This window comes from Carassius gibelio, chromosome A24 (genome assembly GCF_023724105.1).
Source record: "Carassius gibelio isolate Cgi1373 ecotype wild population from Czech Republic chromosome A24, carGib1.2-hapl.c, whole genome shotgun sequence".
NCBI lineage: Eukaryota > Metazoa > Chordata > Actinopteri > Cypriniformes > Cyprinidae > Carassius > Carassius gibelio.
Genome location: NC_068394.1, coordinates 18,964,959 through 18,986,743, shown reverse-complemented (window position 1 = coordinate 18,986,743; position 21,785 = coordinate 18,964,959). Strand labels below are relative to the sequence as shown.

The window sequence follows — 21,785 nt, the reverse complement described above, 5'->3', positions numbered from 1 at the left end:
AGGATATGCACAGTGCCATTGAGGTCACAGACTCAACATACAAAAGGACGGCAGATGCCATAGACCTAGTTGTGACTAATATGGTATGAAGTTCAAGAAAAGACCAACACACCATAAACAGACAATGGTTGTCAAAATTGACTTTGCTGACTCTATCCCCTTTAAACAGGTGTAGCTTAGCCATGTCTTGTCCGATTCTAACAAATCATACATCATTCTAAATGGATTATATTATTGGAGAATGTGAAGGTCCCTTTGTTTTTGTTTTTTGTTTTTTTTTTTAAATTGTGACTCATTGTGCTAGCACAGGTCACATAAATAAAATACATAAATTAAATAGCCTACACATGTAATTTTTCTGAACGTGTCTAATGTTAAAAGTCATCATAAGACTGAAATGTTGCTGACCAGATTCAGAGGCAAACACTTAAACTTGTATTGGAATATACTGTTTATTACTTATCCAGATGATGACTGTTCAGCAGGGGGCGCCCTTTCTCTTTGGAAAAGGAAGGTTATCTTTAGGTTCTCGTGTTTCTTATTGAGTTGTGATTTAAAAAACAAAACGAACAAACAAACAAACAAACAAAAAAGAACACGGATTTTGTAACTTAATGACTGTTGGGTTTTAGGTCTTGTGGTCGTGTGTTGCTGGAAGGGTTTTTTTTTTCAACTATTTTCTTACTGCTTGAAAAAGAAACACGTTAGGATTACAGAATTCATAATTATAATATATGCAAAAGTAATTTATTCTGTGTATACATATGATGAATAGGTTATTATAATAGTTTTAAAATGCAGACGCTGATTTCTCATGAGTGCGTCCATCCCGTTACCCTGCGTGCTGACGTCACTTTCAGACGCTCTTGCGCTTGTGCACTGCAGTTCAGACAGAGTTCGGACAGCGGCCAGATCTGATCTCATCTGATCATCAAATACCTCAAGCTCTCGCCATGGGAAACTGCCAAGTGAGTATTTCAGTTCATTCTTATTTATTTCCTTATGCACACCTTATACGTCAAGAGAGGTAGAGAGAGCTGAACGTCAACGTCCTGCGCATAGATTGTATGGTACACGTCGCATTATCGATCAATTCTTATTGGCTTAAAAAATAAAATAAAAAAGAATATAGAGAGAAAAAGAATAGAGACAGTTAGGATATCTCACTGGGCTGTTTCCCGCTGCCAGGATGCTTTTGGTAAACGCAGCCCTTGTATCGCGTGAACTCTGAACGAAATGCGTCTCTGTTTCTTTTCTGAGGTTTCCTTGGTTGCTTTTGTTGATAAATATGAAAAACATTTTATTGTTTGAACTTTTGGAATATGTTTTATAATTATTTCGATTATATATGAAACTGTAAAGGGAAGGAATGTATCAAATCCCGTTATTCTGAAATGATTCAGCGGAAGCGCTGTGGGAGGAGCTGACTGGACAAACTCAGTTTCATATTGGTCTGAGAAGGGGCCTCCATCTGGGATAAAGAGACTAAACACGACAGGCCACTTCCTCTCAACATTCCTTAGCTTTTGTTTATATGAGGGAGACTGTGGTACAATAATTCTCAGTTAAACAAAGTGTCATGCTTAGTAGATATCATAGTTTTTTTTTTTTTAGCTTTTTAAAAGTATTTATAAAGTATTATTATTATTTTATTATTATTTATGTTTGCATGTTGCATTTATTTATTTATCTATTTGATCTCTAGGTTGAAAGTTCTATCTTTAAAATATATAAGATGTGGAAGTATCTAGATTAAAATTATCTACTTATCTACCAATCAGTACATTTTAATAAACAGGATTTAAAATATTTCAACCAATTATATTTATATTTATGTATATATATATATATATATATATATATATATATATATATATATATATATATATATATATATATATATATATATATATGTATATATATGTATGTATGTATGTATGTATGTATGTATGCATATGTGTGTGTTTGTGTGTGTGTGTGTTATTTTTGATAGCTGCAACAATTGCTTCCCTGTTTTATTTTTCATTAATAATAAACTGTAACATTTGATTTATTTTTTCATGTTAAAATGTAGTTGTAACATGAAGACTTACATTAAGTTTGATATTTAATTTAATTCATTTCTGCATCTAGCAGACTCTAGTGACTTATAGTGCATTCAGGCTAACAGTTTTTTACCTAACATGTGTTCCCTGGGAATTGAACCCACAACCTTGCGCTGCTAACACACTGCTCTACCACTTGAGCTATAGGAACACTAAATGATGTGTTATATATCCTATATCTGGCACATATTGTCATATCAAGGTAAAAAAAATTCTCAAATGTTAAAGGCTGAAACATGAATTTATTGATCTGGGCATATATTACTTAATTACGGCATGTATTGTGAACAGGAGAAAACATGAACATTGGATATAATTCTCTTTCCTTTTATTTGACAGCCAACCGTTTTTCCTTATGAAGACTTTGATGTAGTTGCCGACATAAAGGCCATCCGCAAAGCCTGCAAAGGTTTAGGTGAGGTGCTTAAGTCAGTCTTTTTTAATTAGTATGTTTATCAAATGAATCCTGCATACAGCTACAGTTCTACATGCAGTTAGAGTTAGTTTGCTATATACTGGAAATATTTCATCATTAGAGGATAATTTTGTGGTCTTTCTATTAAATTTTCTAGGAACTGATGAGCAAGCCATCATAGACATCCTAGCCAATCGAAGTGCAGCTCAGCGACTGGAGATCAAACACGCATACTTTGAGAAATATGATGACGTGAGTACTCTGAAAACGTCATTCATTCTCATTATTTGGACACCTTTTAAGAATAAAGAGCATGCACTCAAAGCTTTTTGTTTTCTCGGAAGGAATTGGTGGAGGTTTTGAAGAGTGAGCTGTCTGGTAACTTTGAGAAGGCCATTATTGCCATGTTGGATCCTCCTCATGTGTTTGCTGTTAAAGAGCTTAGGAAGGCCATGAAGGGCGCTGGCACAGACGAAGATGTCCTGGTGGAGATTCTGTGCACTGCTACCAATGCTGTATGTTATTTTCTTTTGAATTGAATTGAAAGGATCTGCAAGTTCCCAAAGCTGGGACAAATGTTAGTCCATGGAATGAGTCATTTACTACTTCTTGTTTTTAAACAGGAAATTGCCACTTACAGAGAAACCTACACCCATGGTAAGAATGACTTAACCCATATACTTTGAACACCACCAAACTGAAAAAAATAAAAATAAATCAACACTCTGCATTTAGATTTTAAAATTCTGTTTACTATTGTCTTAAAAATGTAACACTGTAACACTTTACATTGATACTAATTACAATATAATGTATCATAATGTCATACAAAATCAACACTACTATGTAAAGATAACTATGCTATCTTTGTGTCTGGAGGTACATTCACCTTTAAGTTTCTGTTTAATGCAAATATACTTACTGGAGTTCTACACAATCTCAAATCCTCCCATTATAACAAGCAAAGTGTAGACTTGATATAAATAAGCTATTAGAAATTAGATTCAATTGATAATTGAACACAGTAAGTCATGATTCATTTTCTGGTTGCACTTTATTTTACAGTACGTGTACTTCCATGTACTTATAGTGTACTTACAGTGTATTTATCTAAGAAAGTTCTGGTAATACAAGGTAACTACATGGGGTAGGGTTAGGTTTAGGGGTAGGTTCAGGGTTAGTACCTAGTTATTACATAGTTATTTTAATTACTATAATAAGTACGTAGTATGTACATGAGGAACAGGACTGTAAAATAAAGTGCTACCCATTTTCTTTATATAATCCATTCTCAATTTGAAGAAAAGTTTATTTTGTCATGCTGCTAAGAGGACCTATGTCCACGTGTACTGCTGACTTTCAGTAAAATGCATGTAATCACTGGAATACGTTGGGTAAGTTGTTCTGTGAGTCACCTCCTGAAATTGCTATAATTAACAGTAATAACAGTGACAACGAACAAGACAAAACATCTGACAAGGCTATGTCAGAATAGATCTGTTCATCAAGTGCTATAGTTTAAGTGCAGCAGGAAAAAATTGCAAAAGAAAGCACTTTGTCAAGTGTTTTTTTTTTTTTTTTTTTTTTTTTTTTTTTTAAACAGTGTTTAAAAGTATTAGATTTTTATTTTAAAGATTAAAATATTTAGAGATATCCAATGCGTTATTTAATTATAATTAGCTTTAATAATTCACATATTTAAGTTGTTTTGTGTTTTCAAGTAGTTAACGAGCTTCTAGGCTGTCGGGGTCAGGGCTTTCTATTATTTCCTTCCTTCCTTCCTTCCTTCCTTCCTAAATGTTCTGAATGTTATGAGATTTTGTGACTTTTCCTACCCTTGCAAAGCTTCCTTATTTTTTCAGTACAATAAAATCACTTAAATCTGTTAAAATTTTACATTTGTAATGAATCCAAAAGCAAAACGTACTTGTCACCCCTGACGAGTTTGAGACAAGATCTCCGTAATCAATTAAGGTCATTTCTTTTTTTTCTTTTTTTCTTTTTTTTTTTCTTTTTTTAAATACTGTTATTGATCCTCTGAATGTAACTTAAGAGTTTACAATACTTTAGATTGATTATGGTTCATATAATTTGGTAAAGAGTCATAAGATATTATAATGGAATAAAAAATATTGTAGGCTCATCTGGGGACCAAAATATAGACACTTTTTTTCACATTTCTGAGTTTCTCAGAAGTGAAAATCGTCATAGTTGTGTAAATGTTTATAGTGGTGAAAGGAAACTAAAATACATATTTTTATGTTCTCATTGGCTCCAATAGAAAAAAAAAAATCACTATGGCATTTCTATGACTTTACAGCAGGCTTACAAAAGATTGATCGCATTGGTCAGAAAAAGAACAATGTCAAATTTGTTCAAAACTAGGGCTGCACGATATTGGGAAAAAAATATTTTATTTTATTTTTCTGCGATATATATTGCGATATGAAATCTAATCAATTTTTTTCTTACAAACAAAAATGGGATCAGCACACTTACATTCTCATTTTAAATGATTCAAACATCCACACCATCGTGTCAAGTGATTAATATGCATGAGGGAGAGAGAGCAAGACAGCGCTCCTGTTGTTTGAAGACGGTGAGAGTGCGGCCGGGGCTTGCTCGCTCGCTCTCGCGCTCTCTCCGCGAATCACATTTGTCAAGGGCCGGGGAGCAGCTGGCACGTACAGTTAATGAATAACAGAATCAACTACGACAGCCTACATCACACATCATGCGATGTGACTATCGTGGATTCGTACATCGCGATATCGATGCTTAAACGACACATCGTCCAGCCCTACGTGCAAGATCAGTACCTTAATGTTCAGTCACAATTACAGTTATGTGATCACAGTATGCTTTTCCTCAGTTTGAACAGTTTAGCTATTGTTTTATCAAATTCAGCAAAGTACTTTTAGTAAGCATCAGCTCTATGTTGTTGCCTACAGTGCATGAAAGGGATTTGGAGGCAGACATTGAAGGAGACACCAGTGGGGATGTTAGGAGACTACTTACATTGCTTCTTCAGGTAAAACATCTTCATTTTAAATAGGAATGGTTGCTTAGGTCTTACAAAATGACCCCTCTTCAGTCCTGAGCAGCGTAAAGCGCTCACTGTTGGTCTGTGTTTAGTACCCTTCCCTCTTCCTACTGTCCCTATATAGAGCACTGGATCTTGGCAGTGGGTCAGATCCTCTTTCATTGGATAAGTAAGCAGGATTCAATGACGAGACTCAGATTGGATTTCACTCTCTCGGTCAAAGACGTCAATACTTTCTCTCTTATAGGGTAACAGAGACGAGAGCTACGAGGTGGACGACGCACTGGCAGAGCAAGATGCCGTCTCACTGTTTGAAGTAAGGGGACATTCAACACAGTCACATTTTAATATTCATACATGTCGCTTGGTTTTAGGAGACGTCTGGAAACATGCATGTGGATAACATCTAAAATATGATTATTTTACACACATACACCTGTAGACACACATAGAGATTACATATCCTTGGAGATTCAAAGAATATTGAATGTTAAGGTGATTTTTTTTATGGATTTATTTTATGGTTCATAAGATTCTGGTAGGTAATTTTTGAAATGCTTTTGAAAGAAGTCTCATAAGCTAACCATTGTATTAGATAATATTTATTATCATTTATTATTAATACTTTAATAAGTTAATATTAACAACACATTTGCATGTCCACAGTTATTTGGTATCAGTTGGTCACATGACATTCGGGTAAACAAATAAATATAAAACAATTTGTAAGTGTTTAGTTTAATAGCAAAAGTTGTATTGATCATTAGCTTTTTTAACAGCTCACAATCCCCCTGCAGTTTCCTTGCGAACTCCAGTTTGCTAAAACCTGGTTTATCTAGACATTAAAATATGTGTGCTAGAATGTACAAATACCTGTATGAATGAGATCACCCTGTAGTCGCACATCCAGTTCCATTTCTGTTTATTAACAGATGTTTTAATTCTCTGTAAGGCTGGAGAGGGCTGCTTTGGCACAGATGAGTCAACTTTCAGCTTCATTCTGGCCACAAGGAACTACTTACAACTGCAGGCCACATTCAAAGCTTATGAAGCCGTGAGTTTGTTCTGTTCTTTGAGCTTAAAGGGATAGTTCACCCAAAAAAGAAAATTTTAAGTGTATCTGCTTACCCCCATGGCATCCAAGATGTAGGCGACTTTGTTTCTTCAGTAGAACACAAACTGAGATTTTTAACACAAACCGTTGCAGTCTATCAGTCTTATAATGTGGATTTGAATCATGGCTAAAACATACAATACAACTAAAAAACATACACAAACAAAAGAAAATTAAACCCTGCGGCTCGTGACGATACATTGATGTGTAAAGACACAAAACGATCGGTCTGTGCAAGAAACTGAACAGTATTTAGATAATTTTTTACCTCTGATTCACGCAATGTCCGAACTGATCAAATTTTCTTTTTTTGGATGAACTATCCCTTAGAGGTGGGAATCTTAAGGCACTTAACGATTCGATCCGATTCCGATTCTGGGAGGAACGATCCGATTCCCAAAACGATTCTTAATTAATTATCCTGCTGTGCAAAAAATACTCTAAACTTTTTATTTTAACCAAAATTGGAGTTACTATGCTTTTTGTATATAGTTAGAATATCTGTTTGACAGTATTGCCAAATTAAAATGATTATTAATATTTCTTTTTCAATACTTTTAATTTATTAACAAAGTTATTTTCAGGATTAACAAACTCTGAATGAATGGTAAGCCATACAAATGCAATGAACAATCATTAAGAATAAACAGTTATCAATTTGTATGACAGGGAAAATTAGGGATTCTAAGATGTGATCTTTACACTCACTGTAGAGTGCGGGGACAGCCGTCTCACTAAAATAACGACGTGAGGGCAAAGTGTATCGTGGCTCAAGTACCTGTAACATCGTGCGAAATCCTTGGTTTCCACAACTGAGTATGGGCGCAGATCTTTGGCAATAAAACCCGCCACTGATCGGGTAATTCGTTTCGCCTTTTCAGAATTCGGTGGAAACTTTGCTACTTGATCCAGGGTCCTTTGAATGTAACCGGGAGTGTTCGTGATTGGAAGAGTGGAAGTGGAACCGCGTAATATGTTTCTGCATGTTAGTCGTGTTGCCAAAATATTTGAATTCGGCGCTACAGACTTTGCACACAGTATGGCTTTTATCAACGACACCTTCGGTGTCTTCAGAAAATCCAAAATGTTGCCACACATCCGATTTTAAATGAGATGGTGCAAGTCGTAGTTTGTCCATTTTATCTTAAACGAAGCTAATTCACCAGCATATGAACGGTCGTCCATCACCGTCTTTTTTGTTTGGTCACTTGAGTCTTGACAGCGCTCGCATTTGAATTGAACACAGAATCGATTCTGAATTTTTGAGAATCGATTCTGGATCGTTAGATAACGAATCGCGATGCATCGATGCATCGAGCTTTTCTCCCACCACTACTATCCCTTTAAGGCAGTAAATTAGTACAATATTCACAATAAGTTGTGTTCATTTTCGTGTAACAGCTCTGGATTACTTTTATATTTTATTTCACCTTGTTCTCCCACAGCTTTCTGGAACAGAGATTTTAGATGCAATCGATAAGGAAACCTCTGGAACTCTGAAGGACTGCTACATTACTCTTGGTTTGTATTGAACATAGGCTTTGTCCAAAAAACAGCTATTTCTTTTACATATCCAACTGCATTTTGTATTATGGACAGCAAAGAAATTACACAAAATCTATTCTTTCGTCTTGTTTTGTATGTATGACTAGTTCAAACTCAGACAATCCAAGATGTAGTTGAGGTTTTTTTTTTTTTCTCACTTGAAACAGATATTGAGAAATTTAGCTTTACATCACTTGCTCACCAATAGATCCTCTGCAGTGAATGGCTCATTCTGATGGCACTCGTTTCATTCACAATCCATTGGTGAGCAGGTGATGTAATGCTACATTTATTTCATCTGTTGATGAAGAATCAAACTCATCTACATCTCGAATGGTAAAATACAACAATACTAGGGTTTCCAGTTTTGATTATTTATATTGCGTTCATTCAATTCTACAGTGCTAACTGATTCCCACTTCCCATCTAACCCATAGTGAGGTGTGCTAAGAACCCCCAGCTATACTTTGCCCGGAAGCTGAATGCTGCTATGAAAGGAGCCGGGACTGATGAAGACACTCTCATCCGCATCATCGTGTGTCGCTCAGAGGTATAATACCAGTTAATCTTATCAAATCATCTTTCACAAAATAATAATAATAAAAAAATCATACTGACCAAATACTTTTGAATGGTAGTGTACTTTTAGTTCAGTTGGAAATTAAAGGTTAAATGTATTGCATTGTGGGATATTACACATGATGCAAATGTATCAGTTCCTCCATATCATAGACATTGATATTTAACATTAAATATGGTGTATAGTGCATGATGAAGTATACTGTTCTGTTGTTACACATAGATTAGATTAGACCATCTTATACAAAAACCAGTAATGGACACTCTTCTGTTTGAATAGATTGATCTGGACACCATTAAAGACATGTACCTGGAGAAATATGACGTGTCTCTAAAAGATGCCATCAGATCGGAATGCAGCGGAGATTTCAAGCGCCTCCTGTTGGCCATCCTTCACTGAGAGAAAGAAAATCTAAGTGCTCATCATGGTTACAGAGGCTTTCACTATTGTCACAATCAATGCAAACTAACGTGACTTATTTTCTGTCCTATTGTCTACAAAGATGTTTTCATAAAACTAAGTTTAAAGTGGAAAATTAGTAACACAGTCTTCAAATACAATATGTTTAATATTAATGTTTTTTTTTTAAACTGTGAAATTATGTATTACATATAGGCCTATATTATGAAGATGTATAACAGCACTCAAAAATCTCATGAGCAGCTGTCCTCACAAACAGAAACATGTATTTGTGTCCAGTTTCTGTGACATTCCTTGTTCTCGAGGCAAACTTGGCCAGTTGAATTTGTTTAAGTGGAGTCTTGTGGTTTCCAGGATTACAAGATAACATTGGTGCATTATGATGATTAGAAGTTGAGAAGTTAGAACACAAATAATATAAAGCCAGCATTTTTATGTTCTGTCCAGTATCAGACGTGATACGCCGACAGTGTTTTGCCACACTAAAACCTCACATTGTTCCTGTTTCAAAATGGGCACGGCACTGTGAATTCTAAATATGTATGTTAATGACTTTGTGAAGCATGTCGAGAAATGCTAAAATTACAATGTGACATTTACGCTCTGCAAAACAATTGCTTATCTAAGAGACTTCCGCAGCCAGTTTGTTCACTTATGGTAAAATATCTGGATTATTGAAGCAAGTTTTTACTCACCCAATTTATATGTTGTTGTAACTAACATAAAAGTATATATATATATATATATATATATATATATATATATATATATATATATATATATATATATATATATACATTATTTACATAGAATATTTTAATATAACTTACAGTATATTTTAATATATCTTTAACACAAGAATCTCCCAACAATTATATTTTATCAGATTAATATGAAGAACGTTCCCACATTCTCTATACTGTGTAGGACAATGTGTCATTCAGTGTAAATGAATTGCAGGACACTGTTTAAATGAAGCATAGTTTGACATGAAATGGAATCTGAAGTAGTATGTTCTGTATTAACACAATTGTATTTCACTCTATGAAGTAATTAACTGAATAAACTAAAGCAGCTCAAAGTTACTGGATGACTAGCATTATTATTGTGCAATTTTCTCTTTATTCACATATTTATTGTTACTTTTCTATTTTGCTTTATTGCTACTTTTTGCTTGTGATTGCTTAATTCAATTGATCTGCTTTTAGTTATGTAAATTTTCTGTAGCTGGTTTCTCATTGTAAGTCAGCTATCAAATGTATAAATTTAATGATCAAAATGATTGTTTAAGATGAGCTTTTTGAAACGTTCTGTCAGAAGTCGTTTCGATTACATATATAAGAATGTTTTAAAATAACTAAAGACAAGCATTTAAATAAGGTAAAGGAATGCTATTTAAATTGAAACATTATCTCTTTAATAAAAATAAAAAAAAATGAGAGTTTGCGTTGTCTTGAAAACATGAGGTAGGTAAAAAAAGAAAAAATCTAAATATCATATTTTTTCAAATATATTACTGGACCAAATGGGGGAAGTCGTAGCCTAATGGTTAAAGATTTCCAATACCATGACTGAGGTGCCCTTGAGCAAGGCTTGAACCCCCAACTGCTCCAAGGGCACTGGAGCATAAATGAGATCCTGAGATCATCCATGTGTGCAGTTGCTTTCAACCAAGGGAGTGGGCTCTCTCATAATTCTGCCCCAAACACTGTCATAAATGAAGAATGGTATCAAAACGTACTGCAAGAGGGACTACTTCTAACGATCCATAAGCAATTTAGTGATAGTCTGTGGATTTTCCAGGATGATGGAGCTCTATGACACAAAGCCAGGCAGGAGAGTCTCATGAGCGGCGAAAGTTGGGTGAAACAGAAACCACAGCCTGAAGTCATCCAGGAAAATATTAACTCTGAGGCCACCACTGATGCTGAAAGGGACAACAGTCTGGAGAGTGCTGTCACGAAGTATGATATTTTTTTTCTTCTGAGAATCATAAGGATGGGGTGAGATCATTAGGATCATCCTATTTCAATGATTGGACATAGATTGAGGGAAATATTTATTTTTTTCTCAGCAGTCTTACCTTTGATGTAGGGTTTAACCAGCAGTGTTATGCTTCACAGCCTACTGGAGAGCAAACAGAAGAGGATTAAAGCTCTGCAGAGACAGGTGCAGGACCTACAGGAGAATCACAAGTTCCTCATCTCCGGGGCTCGCTTGGTTTCAGTGCCTGAAGGTGAAAAAAAAAAAAACGAACATATAGTTTAAAAACCTTAAACACCTTCCAATCTGTATTATATTGAATTTTAGAATTACCTTTTGTATATATCTTTTTTTTTATTATTATATTGTGTTAGCACAAAATGTTTTCACATTTCATGATATGCTGGTATTTTAAGTATTCAAAATGTTGATATAATGTTTTCATTATGAAAACAAAACCAGATCAAATTGCAGCGTTTGTAGAGTATTTTATTTAGGGTTTAATGTATAATCTTTACATTTAAGAGAAGTGTTGCCGAAGTGTAGTAAAAATAATGTTGTTTATTGAACCAAAATACAACCAGGCCGCAATATAATATCAATTTTATTTATGTTTGGAAAACTATGGTGCCCAGGAGGTGACTTGTTCCGTTAACTCATGGGAACGTGATATATCATGGCCATGAGATATTAATTTGTGGAAATGTCATATTATCTCGTGGGAATATGATTATGTCAAGGCCACAAAATGATTTTGTTGCGGTAATGACACCCTTATGTCTTATGTCGAGAGAACAAGATATTTTTCTCGTGACCATGAGTTTAATGCGTAAACAAATCTGCTTGACCATAGCAACCCTGGATTATCAGCGATGGATAAAACATTTTTATTAACATTAAACATTTAACTTAATATTTGTAATGTATTATTATTACATTAACTTATTAGAGCTATATTTTTATATGTATTTATATGCTTATTTCCCATTTCAATCGATCACTTTACCTACTTAACTTTTGTATAATTATGCTAGTATTTTCTAGCCTACCATATATTTTGGAAATAAATGCCTGATAATTATGCAAAAAAGTTTTTACTGTATGATTGTATGTCTGCCCATGTGTGATGATAAATGAGCATGTTGTGTTTTCATTTACAAATAAAACTATGTGAATGATAAATTCCTCAAAGAAACTATAGTATTTATAATTACAGTATATTTAATAGCTGAATTAAAATTAAATATATGTTAAATTTAAACTGCATTCCAGCAAAAATTCCAGTCAGCTTTGTAGGGATGAAAGAACCTGAGATACAGTTCTTTGATCTCCTGAGAAACAGACAATACAAACATACACAGGCACCTTCGAGACAACCCACAGAGTGGAGGTGCAGGAGACCTCCTTCCCTTCTGGCCATTTGTTTCACTTTAAATCCCTTCACCCATTTTCCTTCTACTCAGTCTGCTCAAAATGATTACATGATCAGTGCAATTGAACTAACACTCTAACTGTGTTCCACAGTTATTATCAATTGTTCATTAGACATAATTTGTTCATTAGACCGATTGCCTGAGGGAAGACACTGGTCCTGTGTCTGGTCGTTCTACTGCTCACTGCTCTGTAGCGTCGACCAGATGGCAACAGTTCAAAGAGGGAGTGTGCTGGATGTGAGGGGTCTGGAGTGATTTTGCCAGCCCTTTTGCTCACTCTGGATAAGTACACTTCTTGAATAGAAGCGAGGGTTGTACCGATTATTCGCTCATAATAATAAGACACAGGCAAACAACCAATTTACCTTTCAAACTAAATTTGAGGTCATATTAAAATGGAGTCAGATTAGATACTAAAATGGAGTCAGATTTGAGTTTAACCTAAAATGAATAACTCTACGTGCTAAAAGACCGAACACGCAGGAAACCTTCATCCAGCACCGGATACCTTCCTTGGGCCGAGTGCCTGGACCCTACAGCATAAGCAAAGCTTTATTGGCATGTCAAGCATTTAACAGTAGTCTAATATTTACAAAATATTCAGAACCTTAAGTAAAGTGATCAAAATGAAGGGAAAATACACACGAATATAAAAATATAACCAATAATAATAAAAATTATTGGAAAAAGACGATCAGTTAATGGACTTACGAGACTGTAGAATGGATGAAAATGTTTTCTTGTAGGCCTATTTTATATTATGTACTTTGTGTAACATTTATTCATGATAAACTTCATTTGAATGCTGACTATCGCACATAATACAGTCTGGTAGCAAAGCCCTATGGTTAATATAGTTTCTTAATTCAAAATAAAATATTAATGAATCCATCTCTGATAATCCCAGGTTGCTATGGTCATGCAGGTTTGTTTACGCATTAAACTCGTGGCCACGAGAAAAATGTTGTTCCCTCAACATAAGGCGGTGTGGCTATGACATAACATCATGATCCCATGAGTTAATATGGCATTCCCACAAATAAATATCTTGTGGCCACGACATATTATCACGTTCCCACAAGTTATGTCATGGCCACGAAGTGAACCGACCATGTTCCCTCCTTGGACCGTATAACACACCTAAACTATGCACACTTTATTAGCAGTGAGCATTGAATGCACTGACAAAAGACAAGGTTTATTGGTATATTGACAGTATATTGATTATGTTATAATGCATATTAGGTTTTCTAAAGTGAAGCTCTGCTAATATTGGGATCACTATTTTCAATTTATGTTTATGAATTATGTAATTTTGCAGTTTGTGTTCTAATTCCTGCTACACTGGTGCTTTGCTCATTTGCTCTTGTTTACTACTTTTCTCGGTTGCTGCAGTTAGCACATCAGAGTGGTCTGAGTCCAGGTCACGGAGGAGGCGGCGTAAGAGCTCATCCAGCTCATTTGTCAATGATGATAGCATTACTGATGAATCTTCATCTGAAGAGTCCAGCAGAATCAGAAAAAAAGAGATGCCACAAGAAGAAAACAAAGAGAGGTACACGATAAATAGCATTTTTACATCAACAGTTACATTGTTTTTTGTTCATAGTGCCTTGACTGTAGAAGAATGCTTGTAAAAAGTATACTTTAGCATACTTTTAAAAAGAATATTATTTAAAATCTAAATATCTAAATAAGTTTAATTTGACATCAGACTGACTTTGATTTCAATCTCTTCCCAACATGGTGTGTTCCCCGTTGTGAACAGGTTGTCAACCTTTATCAAGAAGAAGAGCATGAGTAGGACTTTCCCCCCAAGGGTGTCACTAAGGTTTACATGGCCTGGGAGAGTTTTCTGATGAACGAGCCTCCATATGCCCAGGAGGACAGTAGGCTTTACCGTAAAGGACCTCATTTGGGCCCTGCTTCTTATTGCCTAGGAGAGTGCTTCTGGTTGAACCTTCCCTGACAACATCCCCAACATGGCCCTCATGACTGTACTGCACCAGATTGCTAACAAATCTGTTCGGGCCTGATCGGGACACATGTCTGCCATGCCCAAGTTTAATTTGCTACAATTAAATATAGGATATGACAGAAATTAGTCAGCCAACTTTACATTTTAAGGCAAAAATACACTACTCAACTTTGAAAAACTGAACAGAATTTTAAAGGAACACTCCACCGTTTTTTGAAATAGGGCTTATTCACATTATTTCCTACATTTAGATAGGTGGGCAAATGCATTTTTGTGTCAGTGCATGCATTGTTTTAGTTTGACTGGGTCGGCGTTAGCTTAGCTTAGCACAATGAATGGAATCCTTTGTTGCCAGCTAGCATGGCCTGAGTAAAAGTGATCAAAAAAAAAAAAAAAAACCCACCTAATTACTTCTTGTGGCCTGCGTATTCACAACGAGTACAAATAGCGATCCAGATTAACACTAGGCGATTTCCTAGGCAGATATTGACTTGGGACTATATTATGGGGAAGCACAGAAGAAAGCACTGCTGCTTCGGCGCAGAGATATCACGCAACACATGAAAACATCAACTCTATGTGAATACAGGTATAATATGGGTCGATCTATACATGCGTCATGATTAAAATAATCACTTACTCTGTGGACAGCTGTCCATTTGGTCCATTCGGCGTGGGGCGTTTTTTCCAGTTCACTTTGTCACACCGGAAAAAAAAATCGAGTACTGCAGAATGGATCAGCACCGTGAAATCCTCTGTAGATGTGACACAACTTCGGGCACGCTCATCTTGATCTGACGTGTTGAGCCTGGTCATCAATGGCAAAAACATGTCCCACTCTCTACAGCACAGACACTCTATTTCCGTCGGCATAGATTGGCATATTCCCCCACATTCACACCACCAGTTCATGTTGGCTCTCATCCTCACGTCCTCAGGCTGTTGAGCGATCGCAACTAATACACGCGCATATAAATTTCACTCGCGGCTGGCTTGACGGTGTTTTTCTGAAGTGCGGCTGGCTTGACCGCAGTCTCCTACTGTCGTTCTATTTCCAAAGCACACAGCTCGTCTTCTGTAAACTCTGGTTCAAACAGGTATGGTTCTGGTTCTTGACTGTCTGAGAAGTCACCCTCTTCGTCTCTCTCAAAATCAGCCATGTTCATCGCCATTCGTGTACTGTAAGGAAAATAGCCAGGCAGCTACTATTCACGCCGGTATGTTGACGGAAGTCGTGGGATTTCATGTGTTGCGTGATATCTCTGCGCCGAAGTAGCAGTGCTTCGCCTAAGCAGCAGTGCTTCGCCTGTGCTTCCCCATAATATAGTCCCAAGCCAATATCTGCCTAGGAAATCGCCTAGTGTTAATCTGGATCGCTATTTGTACTCGTTGTGAATACGCAGTCCACAAGAAGTAATTAGGTGGGTTTTTTTATTTTTTGATCACTTTTACTCAGGCCATGCTAGCTGGCAACAAAGGATTCCATTCATTGTGCTAAGCTAAGCTAACGCCGACCCAGTCAAACTAAAACAATGCATGCACTGACACAAAAATGCATTTGCCCACCTATCTAAATGTAGGAAATAATGTGAATAAGCCCTATTTCAAAAAACGGTGGAGTGTTCCTTTAAGTGCTAGTCATCAGACACTTAGGCTTCATTTACAGCAGATTTTTTTGCTTACATCTGACACAGATCGGAATTGTTGCACATGTGTAAACACAAACCCACATGAGATCCGATTTTTTCACGTTTGAGCCACTTCCAAATATGGAATTTAAGCAGATACACATCCAATATGTTACATCCGACCTATGTCTAAACACATATATCCGCTTCTCTTCACAACTCCCAATGTGTGGGTGACGAGTTTTCTCATAAATATTTTTAATGGTGTTTCAATTGAGATGGAAACTTTTTATAGGTAAGAAATTGCACATTCAGGATCTGGTTTTCAACCCCTGCCCCGTGAATTTTGAAAATACAACAGCTCTCGCAATGCTTCAGAATTACTCGCTCCCTCACACGTGGGTGCATTCGTTCTTAATAATGGCCATTCTACATAAATTGTATAAATAAATTTAATAGCACAGTCATTTAAAACCCAAAGGTCTACCATGTGCATAATAAAGTTATCGCTTTTGGGTGGGAATTAATGTAAACACAGATATCGGATACCAGTCATGTCTCAAGTGGATGTAAACAGACAGGCCAAAAAATCTGATATTGACAACAGATTGGATTTGTGCATTAGGACATTACATACATAAAAATGTTAACCAAGCAGATTTGTGTTCACCTCATGTAAATAAGAGGTGGCATTAAGTTATTTCTGCTAATCTCCATATTTTTTAAGATATCCATCATTTTGAGAGGTAAAAGAACTCGCTTCTCCACTGTGTAAGAAATTACAGTCTGCCCTGACCCAGATTCCACTCTACAAAAGATCTTTGATCTTTGATGCTCTTTCCCCAAAATGGCTTAGGATAATTATTATAGCGAAAAAGAAAGAAGAAATTATGTTTCTGCCACATTTGGGATGATCCCATCCTGAGCAATTGGTGACTAATTGTAGAATGGGAATGGGTATGGGATATAAGAACTAGGGCTGCACAATTTTGATCAAAATCCAAATGGTCAATTATTCCCCTGAAATTGTAATTGTGATTTTTAATTACGATTATCACAATTTACATTGAATTATGTTTTGAATATCTTTATACAATTGTTTGAAGCAACTTCATGCAATAATTTTATATGAAATAAACAAGTTGAAAACACTTGAAAAAACTTGTATTGCTTTTCTATATGGAGTTAATTGGTTAACAGATGTTCAGCAGCAGGGGCACTCCCCAAACAATCACCTGACTTCTAAAAACCCTAGATGCCCTGATCAACCTGACCATCATCCCATTCCCTTGACCCCTTCATCCTCTTTCTACTCTTCCCCAACGCTCTGTTCAATTAAGAATTTCATAGCTTGTTTGTGGCATGGTCCTTGCTAGTGAAGTGATGTTTTATTAACAGATTTCAGGAGGAGCGCGCCCAGACAATTAAAACTGCCAATCCATCATCAGTAATTACATCGTCTATTCATTCATATTCTATCCATCACTCCTTCAAGGATGGGCCTCCGGTCATCAAGCCACAGCTGAAGGCTTTTGGCAATCATGGGCTACTAGTCTCTGACCCACTCTTTGATCCACCGAGTGTCAGCTCGCAACTCCATCTCGCTCGCCAGCCTCCATCTCCACAAGCCACCACCTCAGTGGGAGCACACCTCAGCTAGCGGCGCATAATTCAACAGCCCTTTTCTTACCCTACTCCCTACCCATGGCCTGCTGCCCCACCATCCAACTCCAGTGTGAGCATACCTCCACTAATGGTGCAGGCCCAGATGCTCGCCATTCCTTCCCTTTTCCCCCATTTTTCTTACACTATTGGAGCCACCCCAAACACAAACATGCCTCCGCTAAATGTGCAGGCCCTGACACCCACCTTTCCCCCCTTTCTTTCGCTCCCTGTGCTGTCCCAAGCACGAGCATGCCCCTGCTAATAACGCAGACCCTGACGTCTGCCATTCCCGAACTCCGATTATCATATAGAGGCTCTCATTTTTTATACATACCACAAATTATTTGCAGGTAATTGCACCATCCAAGTGGCCCAATGGAACCAATGTCCTTACAGGGGGGCTTTGGACTCCATTGCCCACTCCACCATTGCATACCCTTTCATCAACCCATCTACAACCCCCCCCACCCCACCCCAACCCCCCCTCCCCTCGAGCCATCTTAGCCCAAATCCACTTGGCTTCCTCCTAAATCCAGTTCTTCATCAGCTTCAATACCAGCAGATGCTTAAGGCAGTGCTGCTGATTCATGCATGTTTGCAATTTTTGCAGCCCACGTCCACTTGATATACCCAGTGCACATAAATGCTAAACATTTTTTATCAACTCACGTTAATGTTTATTGTTTGTATTCAGAATTGCTTCATTGACTTGACTCCGATTTCATGTGCTGCGTTTTGCCCGAAAGTACCCGGAACAACCAGGAACTATTTTAATGTACCCAGGAACTATTTTACCCCCACCCCTGTTGCTTTCTTTGTTTCCACAGCGCTTTAAAATACAGTGAAGATTATGCAAATAGTCTGGTGATGGAGGTCTGCACCTATTTCTCTATACAAAGTACACAAATTTTGGACTTGCATCCTCGGTAGTTCGAACTTTGCGCTTTTGACTCGGGAGTGTGATGTCCACAGCGACGCAAACCTGGTAATTATGCAAACAGCAGCGTACTTGATAACATCAAATGCAATTTTCCACACTGTATATTTAAAATAAAACAAAATAGGATATCAAATACCACTGCCTCCTTTCGTTTTCATTTAAAATAATAATAGCCGCAGAAATGTAGTTCAGGGAAATGTGTATATAAACAGCCATTTCAATGAAACAAAATATATCAATTGCCTCTTTTTATTTTAATTTTAACATATAGATAAATTGAATACAGACCAAAGATTACCTGTTAGATTTGCCCAAAACAAGTTATATTTTATGTTTAACCACTTAAGAGACAGCGGAGGCAGGGGCAAATGTCAGAAGTACTAGCCGTGTTGAGACTGCTCTAGGTGAATACATGATTACTTAGCCCCCGCTGATCGCGTGGAGCTGGCCATGTCGGAAATCGGCAAAACACATTTTTAAGTAGGCGCTGTGTCAAAACAAACCGTTTATTAGAGCAGTAGAAAACTTAGAGAACAAAGGCAGACTGCCGAGCACCGGCTTTTGAGGTTGAACGCAGCTGGCAGAACAGAAATGGTCCACAAAGGGGAGAACGAGTCCATGGCGGTGAGCAGGTTGCACAGATCCACACCAGCAAACTCAGCACTGCATATGGCAGGTAACCAGGCAAGCCCTGGAATCAAGAGGACTGGACAGAGAACAGGTAAGATGAGCACGGACTATACAGCACAAACAGGACTAAGACTTGAGACAGAAACTAGCAAAACGTATGATGGGCATAGCTTGGAATTAGACGCCAAGTGACACATTAGCGTATACAATAATCTGGCAGAAAGCAGAGGGAACGACAGATGGAAATAGCAGCGAGAATTAGAGTAGAGAAGGAACAGTGTAGATGATCAATGTGAGCACTGATTGCAATAGCGAACAGCTGAACTAAAGTGTCAGTAATGACAATGAGAGAGAGAGGAAGAGAGAACCTCAAACCCGACATATGACACGCTGTCTTTATAAATAAACCGCAGATTTGAGTTTTAAATAACTACATTCTCAACTGAAATACAGATGCAAACTTCATGATCGGCTCCTTTTCCATCCATCTCAATCCAACTCGTCATGTATTGATGCTTGTTCAGGACACATTTTCGTCACGTTTTGCACTCAAGGTACCCCTTTAGCGTCATTTTTCAAACCACAGGTTCCCTCCATTGTTTTTGTCGTTTGTCTTAACTTAATGATTTTCATGCATTTGTTTTAAATCTAAATAATTGTATATAAATTTATACTTTCATTGGAGCACGTAACCCCATCCCTACCCTAAACCTACCCACTTCTGAAAAATACAAAACATGTATCAGGATAAATAAAAGTATAGTCACATTTATTGCAAAAAAAAAAAAAAAAAAAAAAAAAACAACATAAACAAGCAGTATAAAAGCATTACAAACATTTCACAAGTTCACAGTTACATATAATTAGCTGAAGTATTATAATGCATACTTGGCGTGCTGTCCGGGGAAGGGGCTCCGAGCTCGGGAATGGCCCGAACCCAATTATGTAAAAGTGTAAAATGAACTCTAGTGGTGGAGGTGGGATGCTGGCAAACCGTCAATGGAGACAGATAAGCTAATTCAGCTGTATTTATACCCTAAGGTTGATTATCTCAAGTGGTTCCACCTGTGCTAATTAGGCTAAGTATCTGACGTGCTCCTCCCAAACCTTGTTATGAAACTACATGTTGTGTTGCATTCCAAATCTTCTGAAGCCTGAAGAAGTGAGTAAAACATAAGGTTTTAATCACTTAAAATGTTCCCGCTCATTTAAAGTCTCATTTAAAAATGAGATACCGTAGCATGACGCAATCGGTAGAGAGACACACTGGAGCCAATAGCATTTCACAACAGCATGACGCAATCGGTAGCGAAGCACACAAGAGGTGAAGGCTGACATAAGGCTTCGTCTGGTGGCATTTTTTTAATCTGCGCACAGAGATGGCACACAGGCAGAGATTCATAGCAGACTGAGACTGCAATTCCCCTCACAAATCAATCTTTTTGCCTCAAAAGACTTGGAATATTATTATTATTTTTTTATTATTTTTTTTTATAAATCATGATAGTAGTTGTATCTGCCTGTTATATGTTGTGTCTTATTGACAAATGGCAGGTTTAGGGGCAGGGGTTGGGTTACCTGCTCATAAATGTGTAAATAATACATATAATAAATACAACTCTTGTGTTTGTTTACATTGAAAAATCACACCGCAACATATATACAATAATGGCAATTTTATTGTCCAATATATAGTTTAATCATGCCTTTTCATCCAGATTTTTGGCCTTTATTATGCATCAGTTGGCATAATGAATGTTACTTTTCTGCCCGCCTTACTTTCAGCTGCAGAAGCAGTCTTATACATGTTTTAAAATAAGCAAAGCATCAGTAGAGGCCATTCCCATTCACCCACCCTAATGCCTTTGTTGATTTGGATCTCGGCTTGCGACCAATTCATCGTAACTGCAAAACACCTTCCTGGGTCCAAAAACCAAATAGCTGACTCTCTGTTTCTCTCGCTTTAACTTCCAGAAATTCAGGATCTTGGTACCAGAGGCGGATCCGCTCCCAATCTATTGAACTGATATTCCCATAAACCATCCACTGAGAACTCTCCCCAAATCTTCCCTGAACTCTATTCTATCTCCCCCAGTACCCTCCAATCTTACCTAACAGCATGGAAATGCTTTAAAGCATTTCACTCTGCTTACAACTTGCTGTTCCCCTACTTTTTCTTGCTCACCATCACCTTGTTCATCTCTCACCTCAACCTCAACAAAAACCTACAAATCCATTAAAATCTTATACGGCAACCCATAACCTTAAAAATATGAACTACATGCATTACCACCCTCTGCAGATGT

At 37.0% G+C, this 21,785-nt stretch overlaps 1 protein-coding gene across 1 annotated transcript; it reads left to right on the top strand.

Annotated features, from left to right (window-relative positions):
• Window positions 1-825: 825 nt before the first annotated feature.
• LOC127946344 (annexin A13) lies at window positions 826-10,307 on the top strand. The gene is made up of 11 exons (XM_052542857.1): window positions 826-968; window positions 2,445-2,520; window positions 2,678-2,772; window positions 2,865-3,035; window positions 3,144-3,177; window positions 5,472-5,551; window positions 5,811-5,879; window positions 6,516-6,617; window positions 8,123-8,198; window positions 8,660-8,772; window positions 9,082-10,307. Exons 1-11 carry the CDS (start codon window positions 954-956, stop codon window positions 9,199-9,201), a joined length of 951 nt encoding a protein of 316 aa, XP_052398817.1. The 5' UTR covers window positions 826-953; the 3' UTR covers window positions 9,202-10,307.
• Window positions 10,308-21,785: the final 11,478 nt, after the last annotated feature.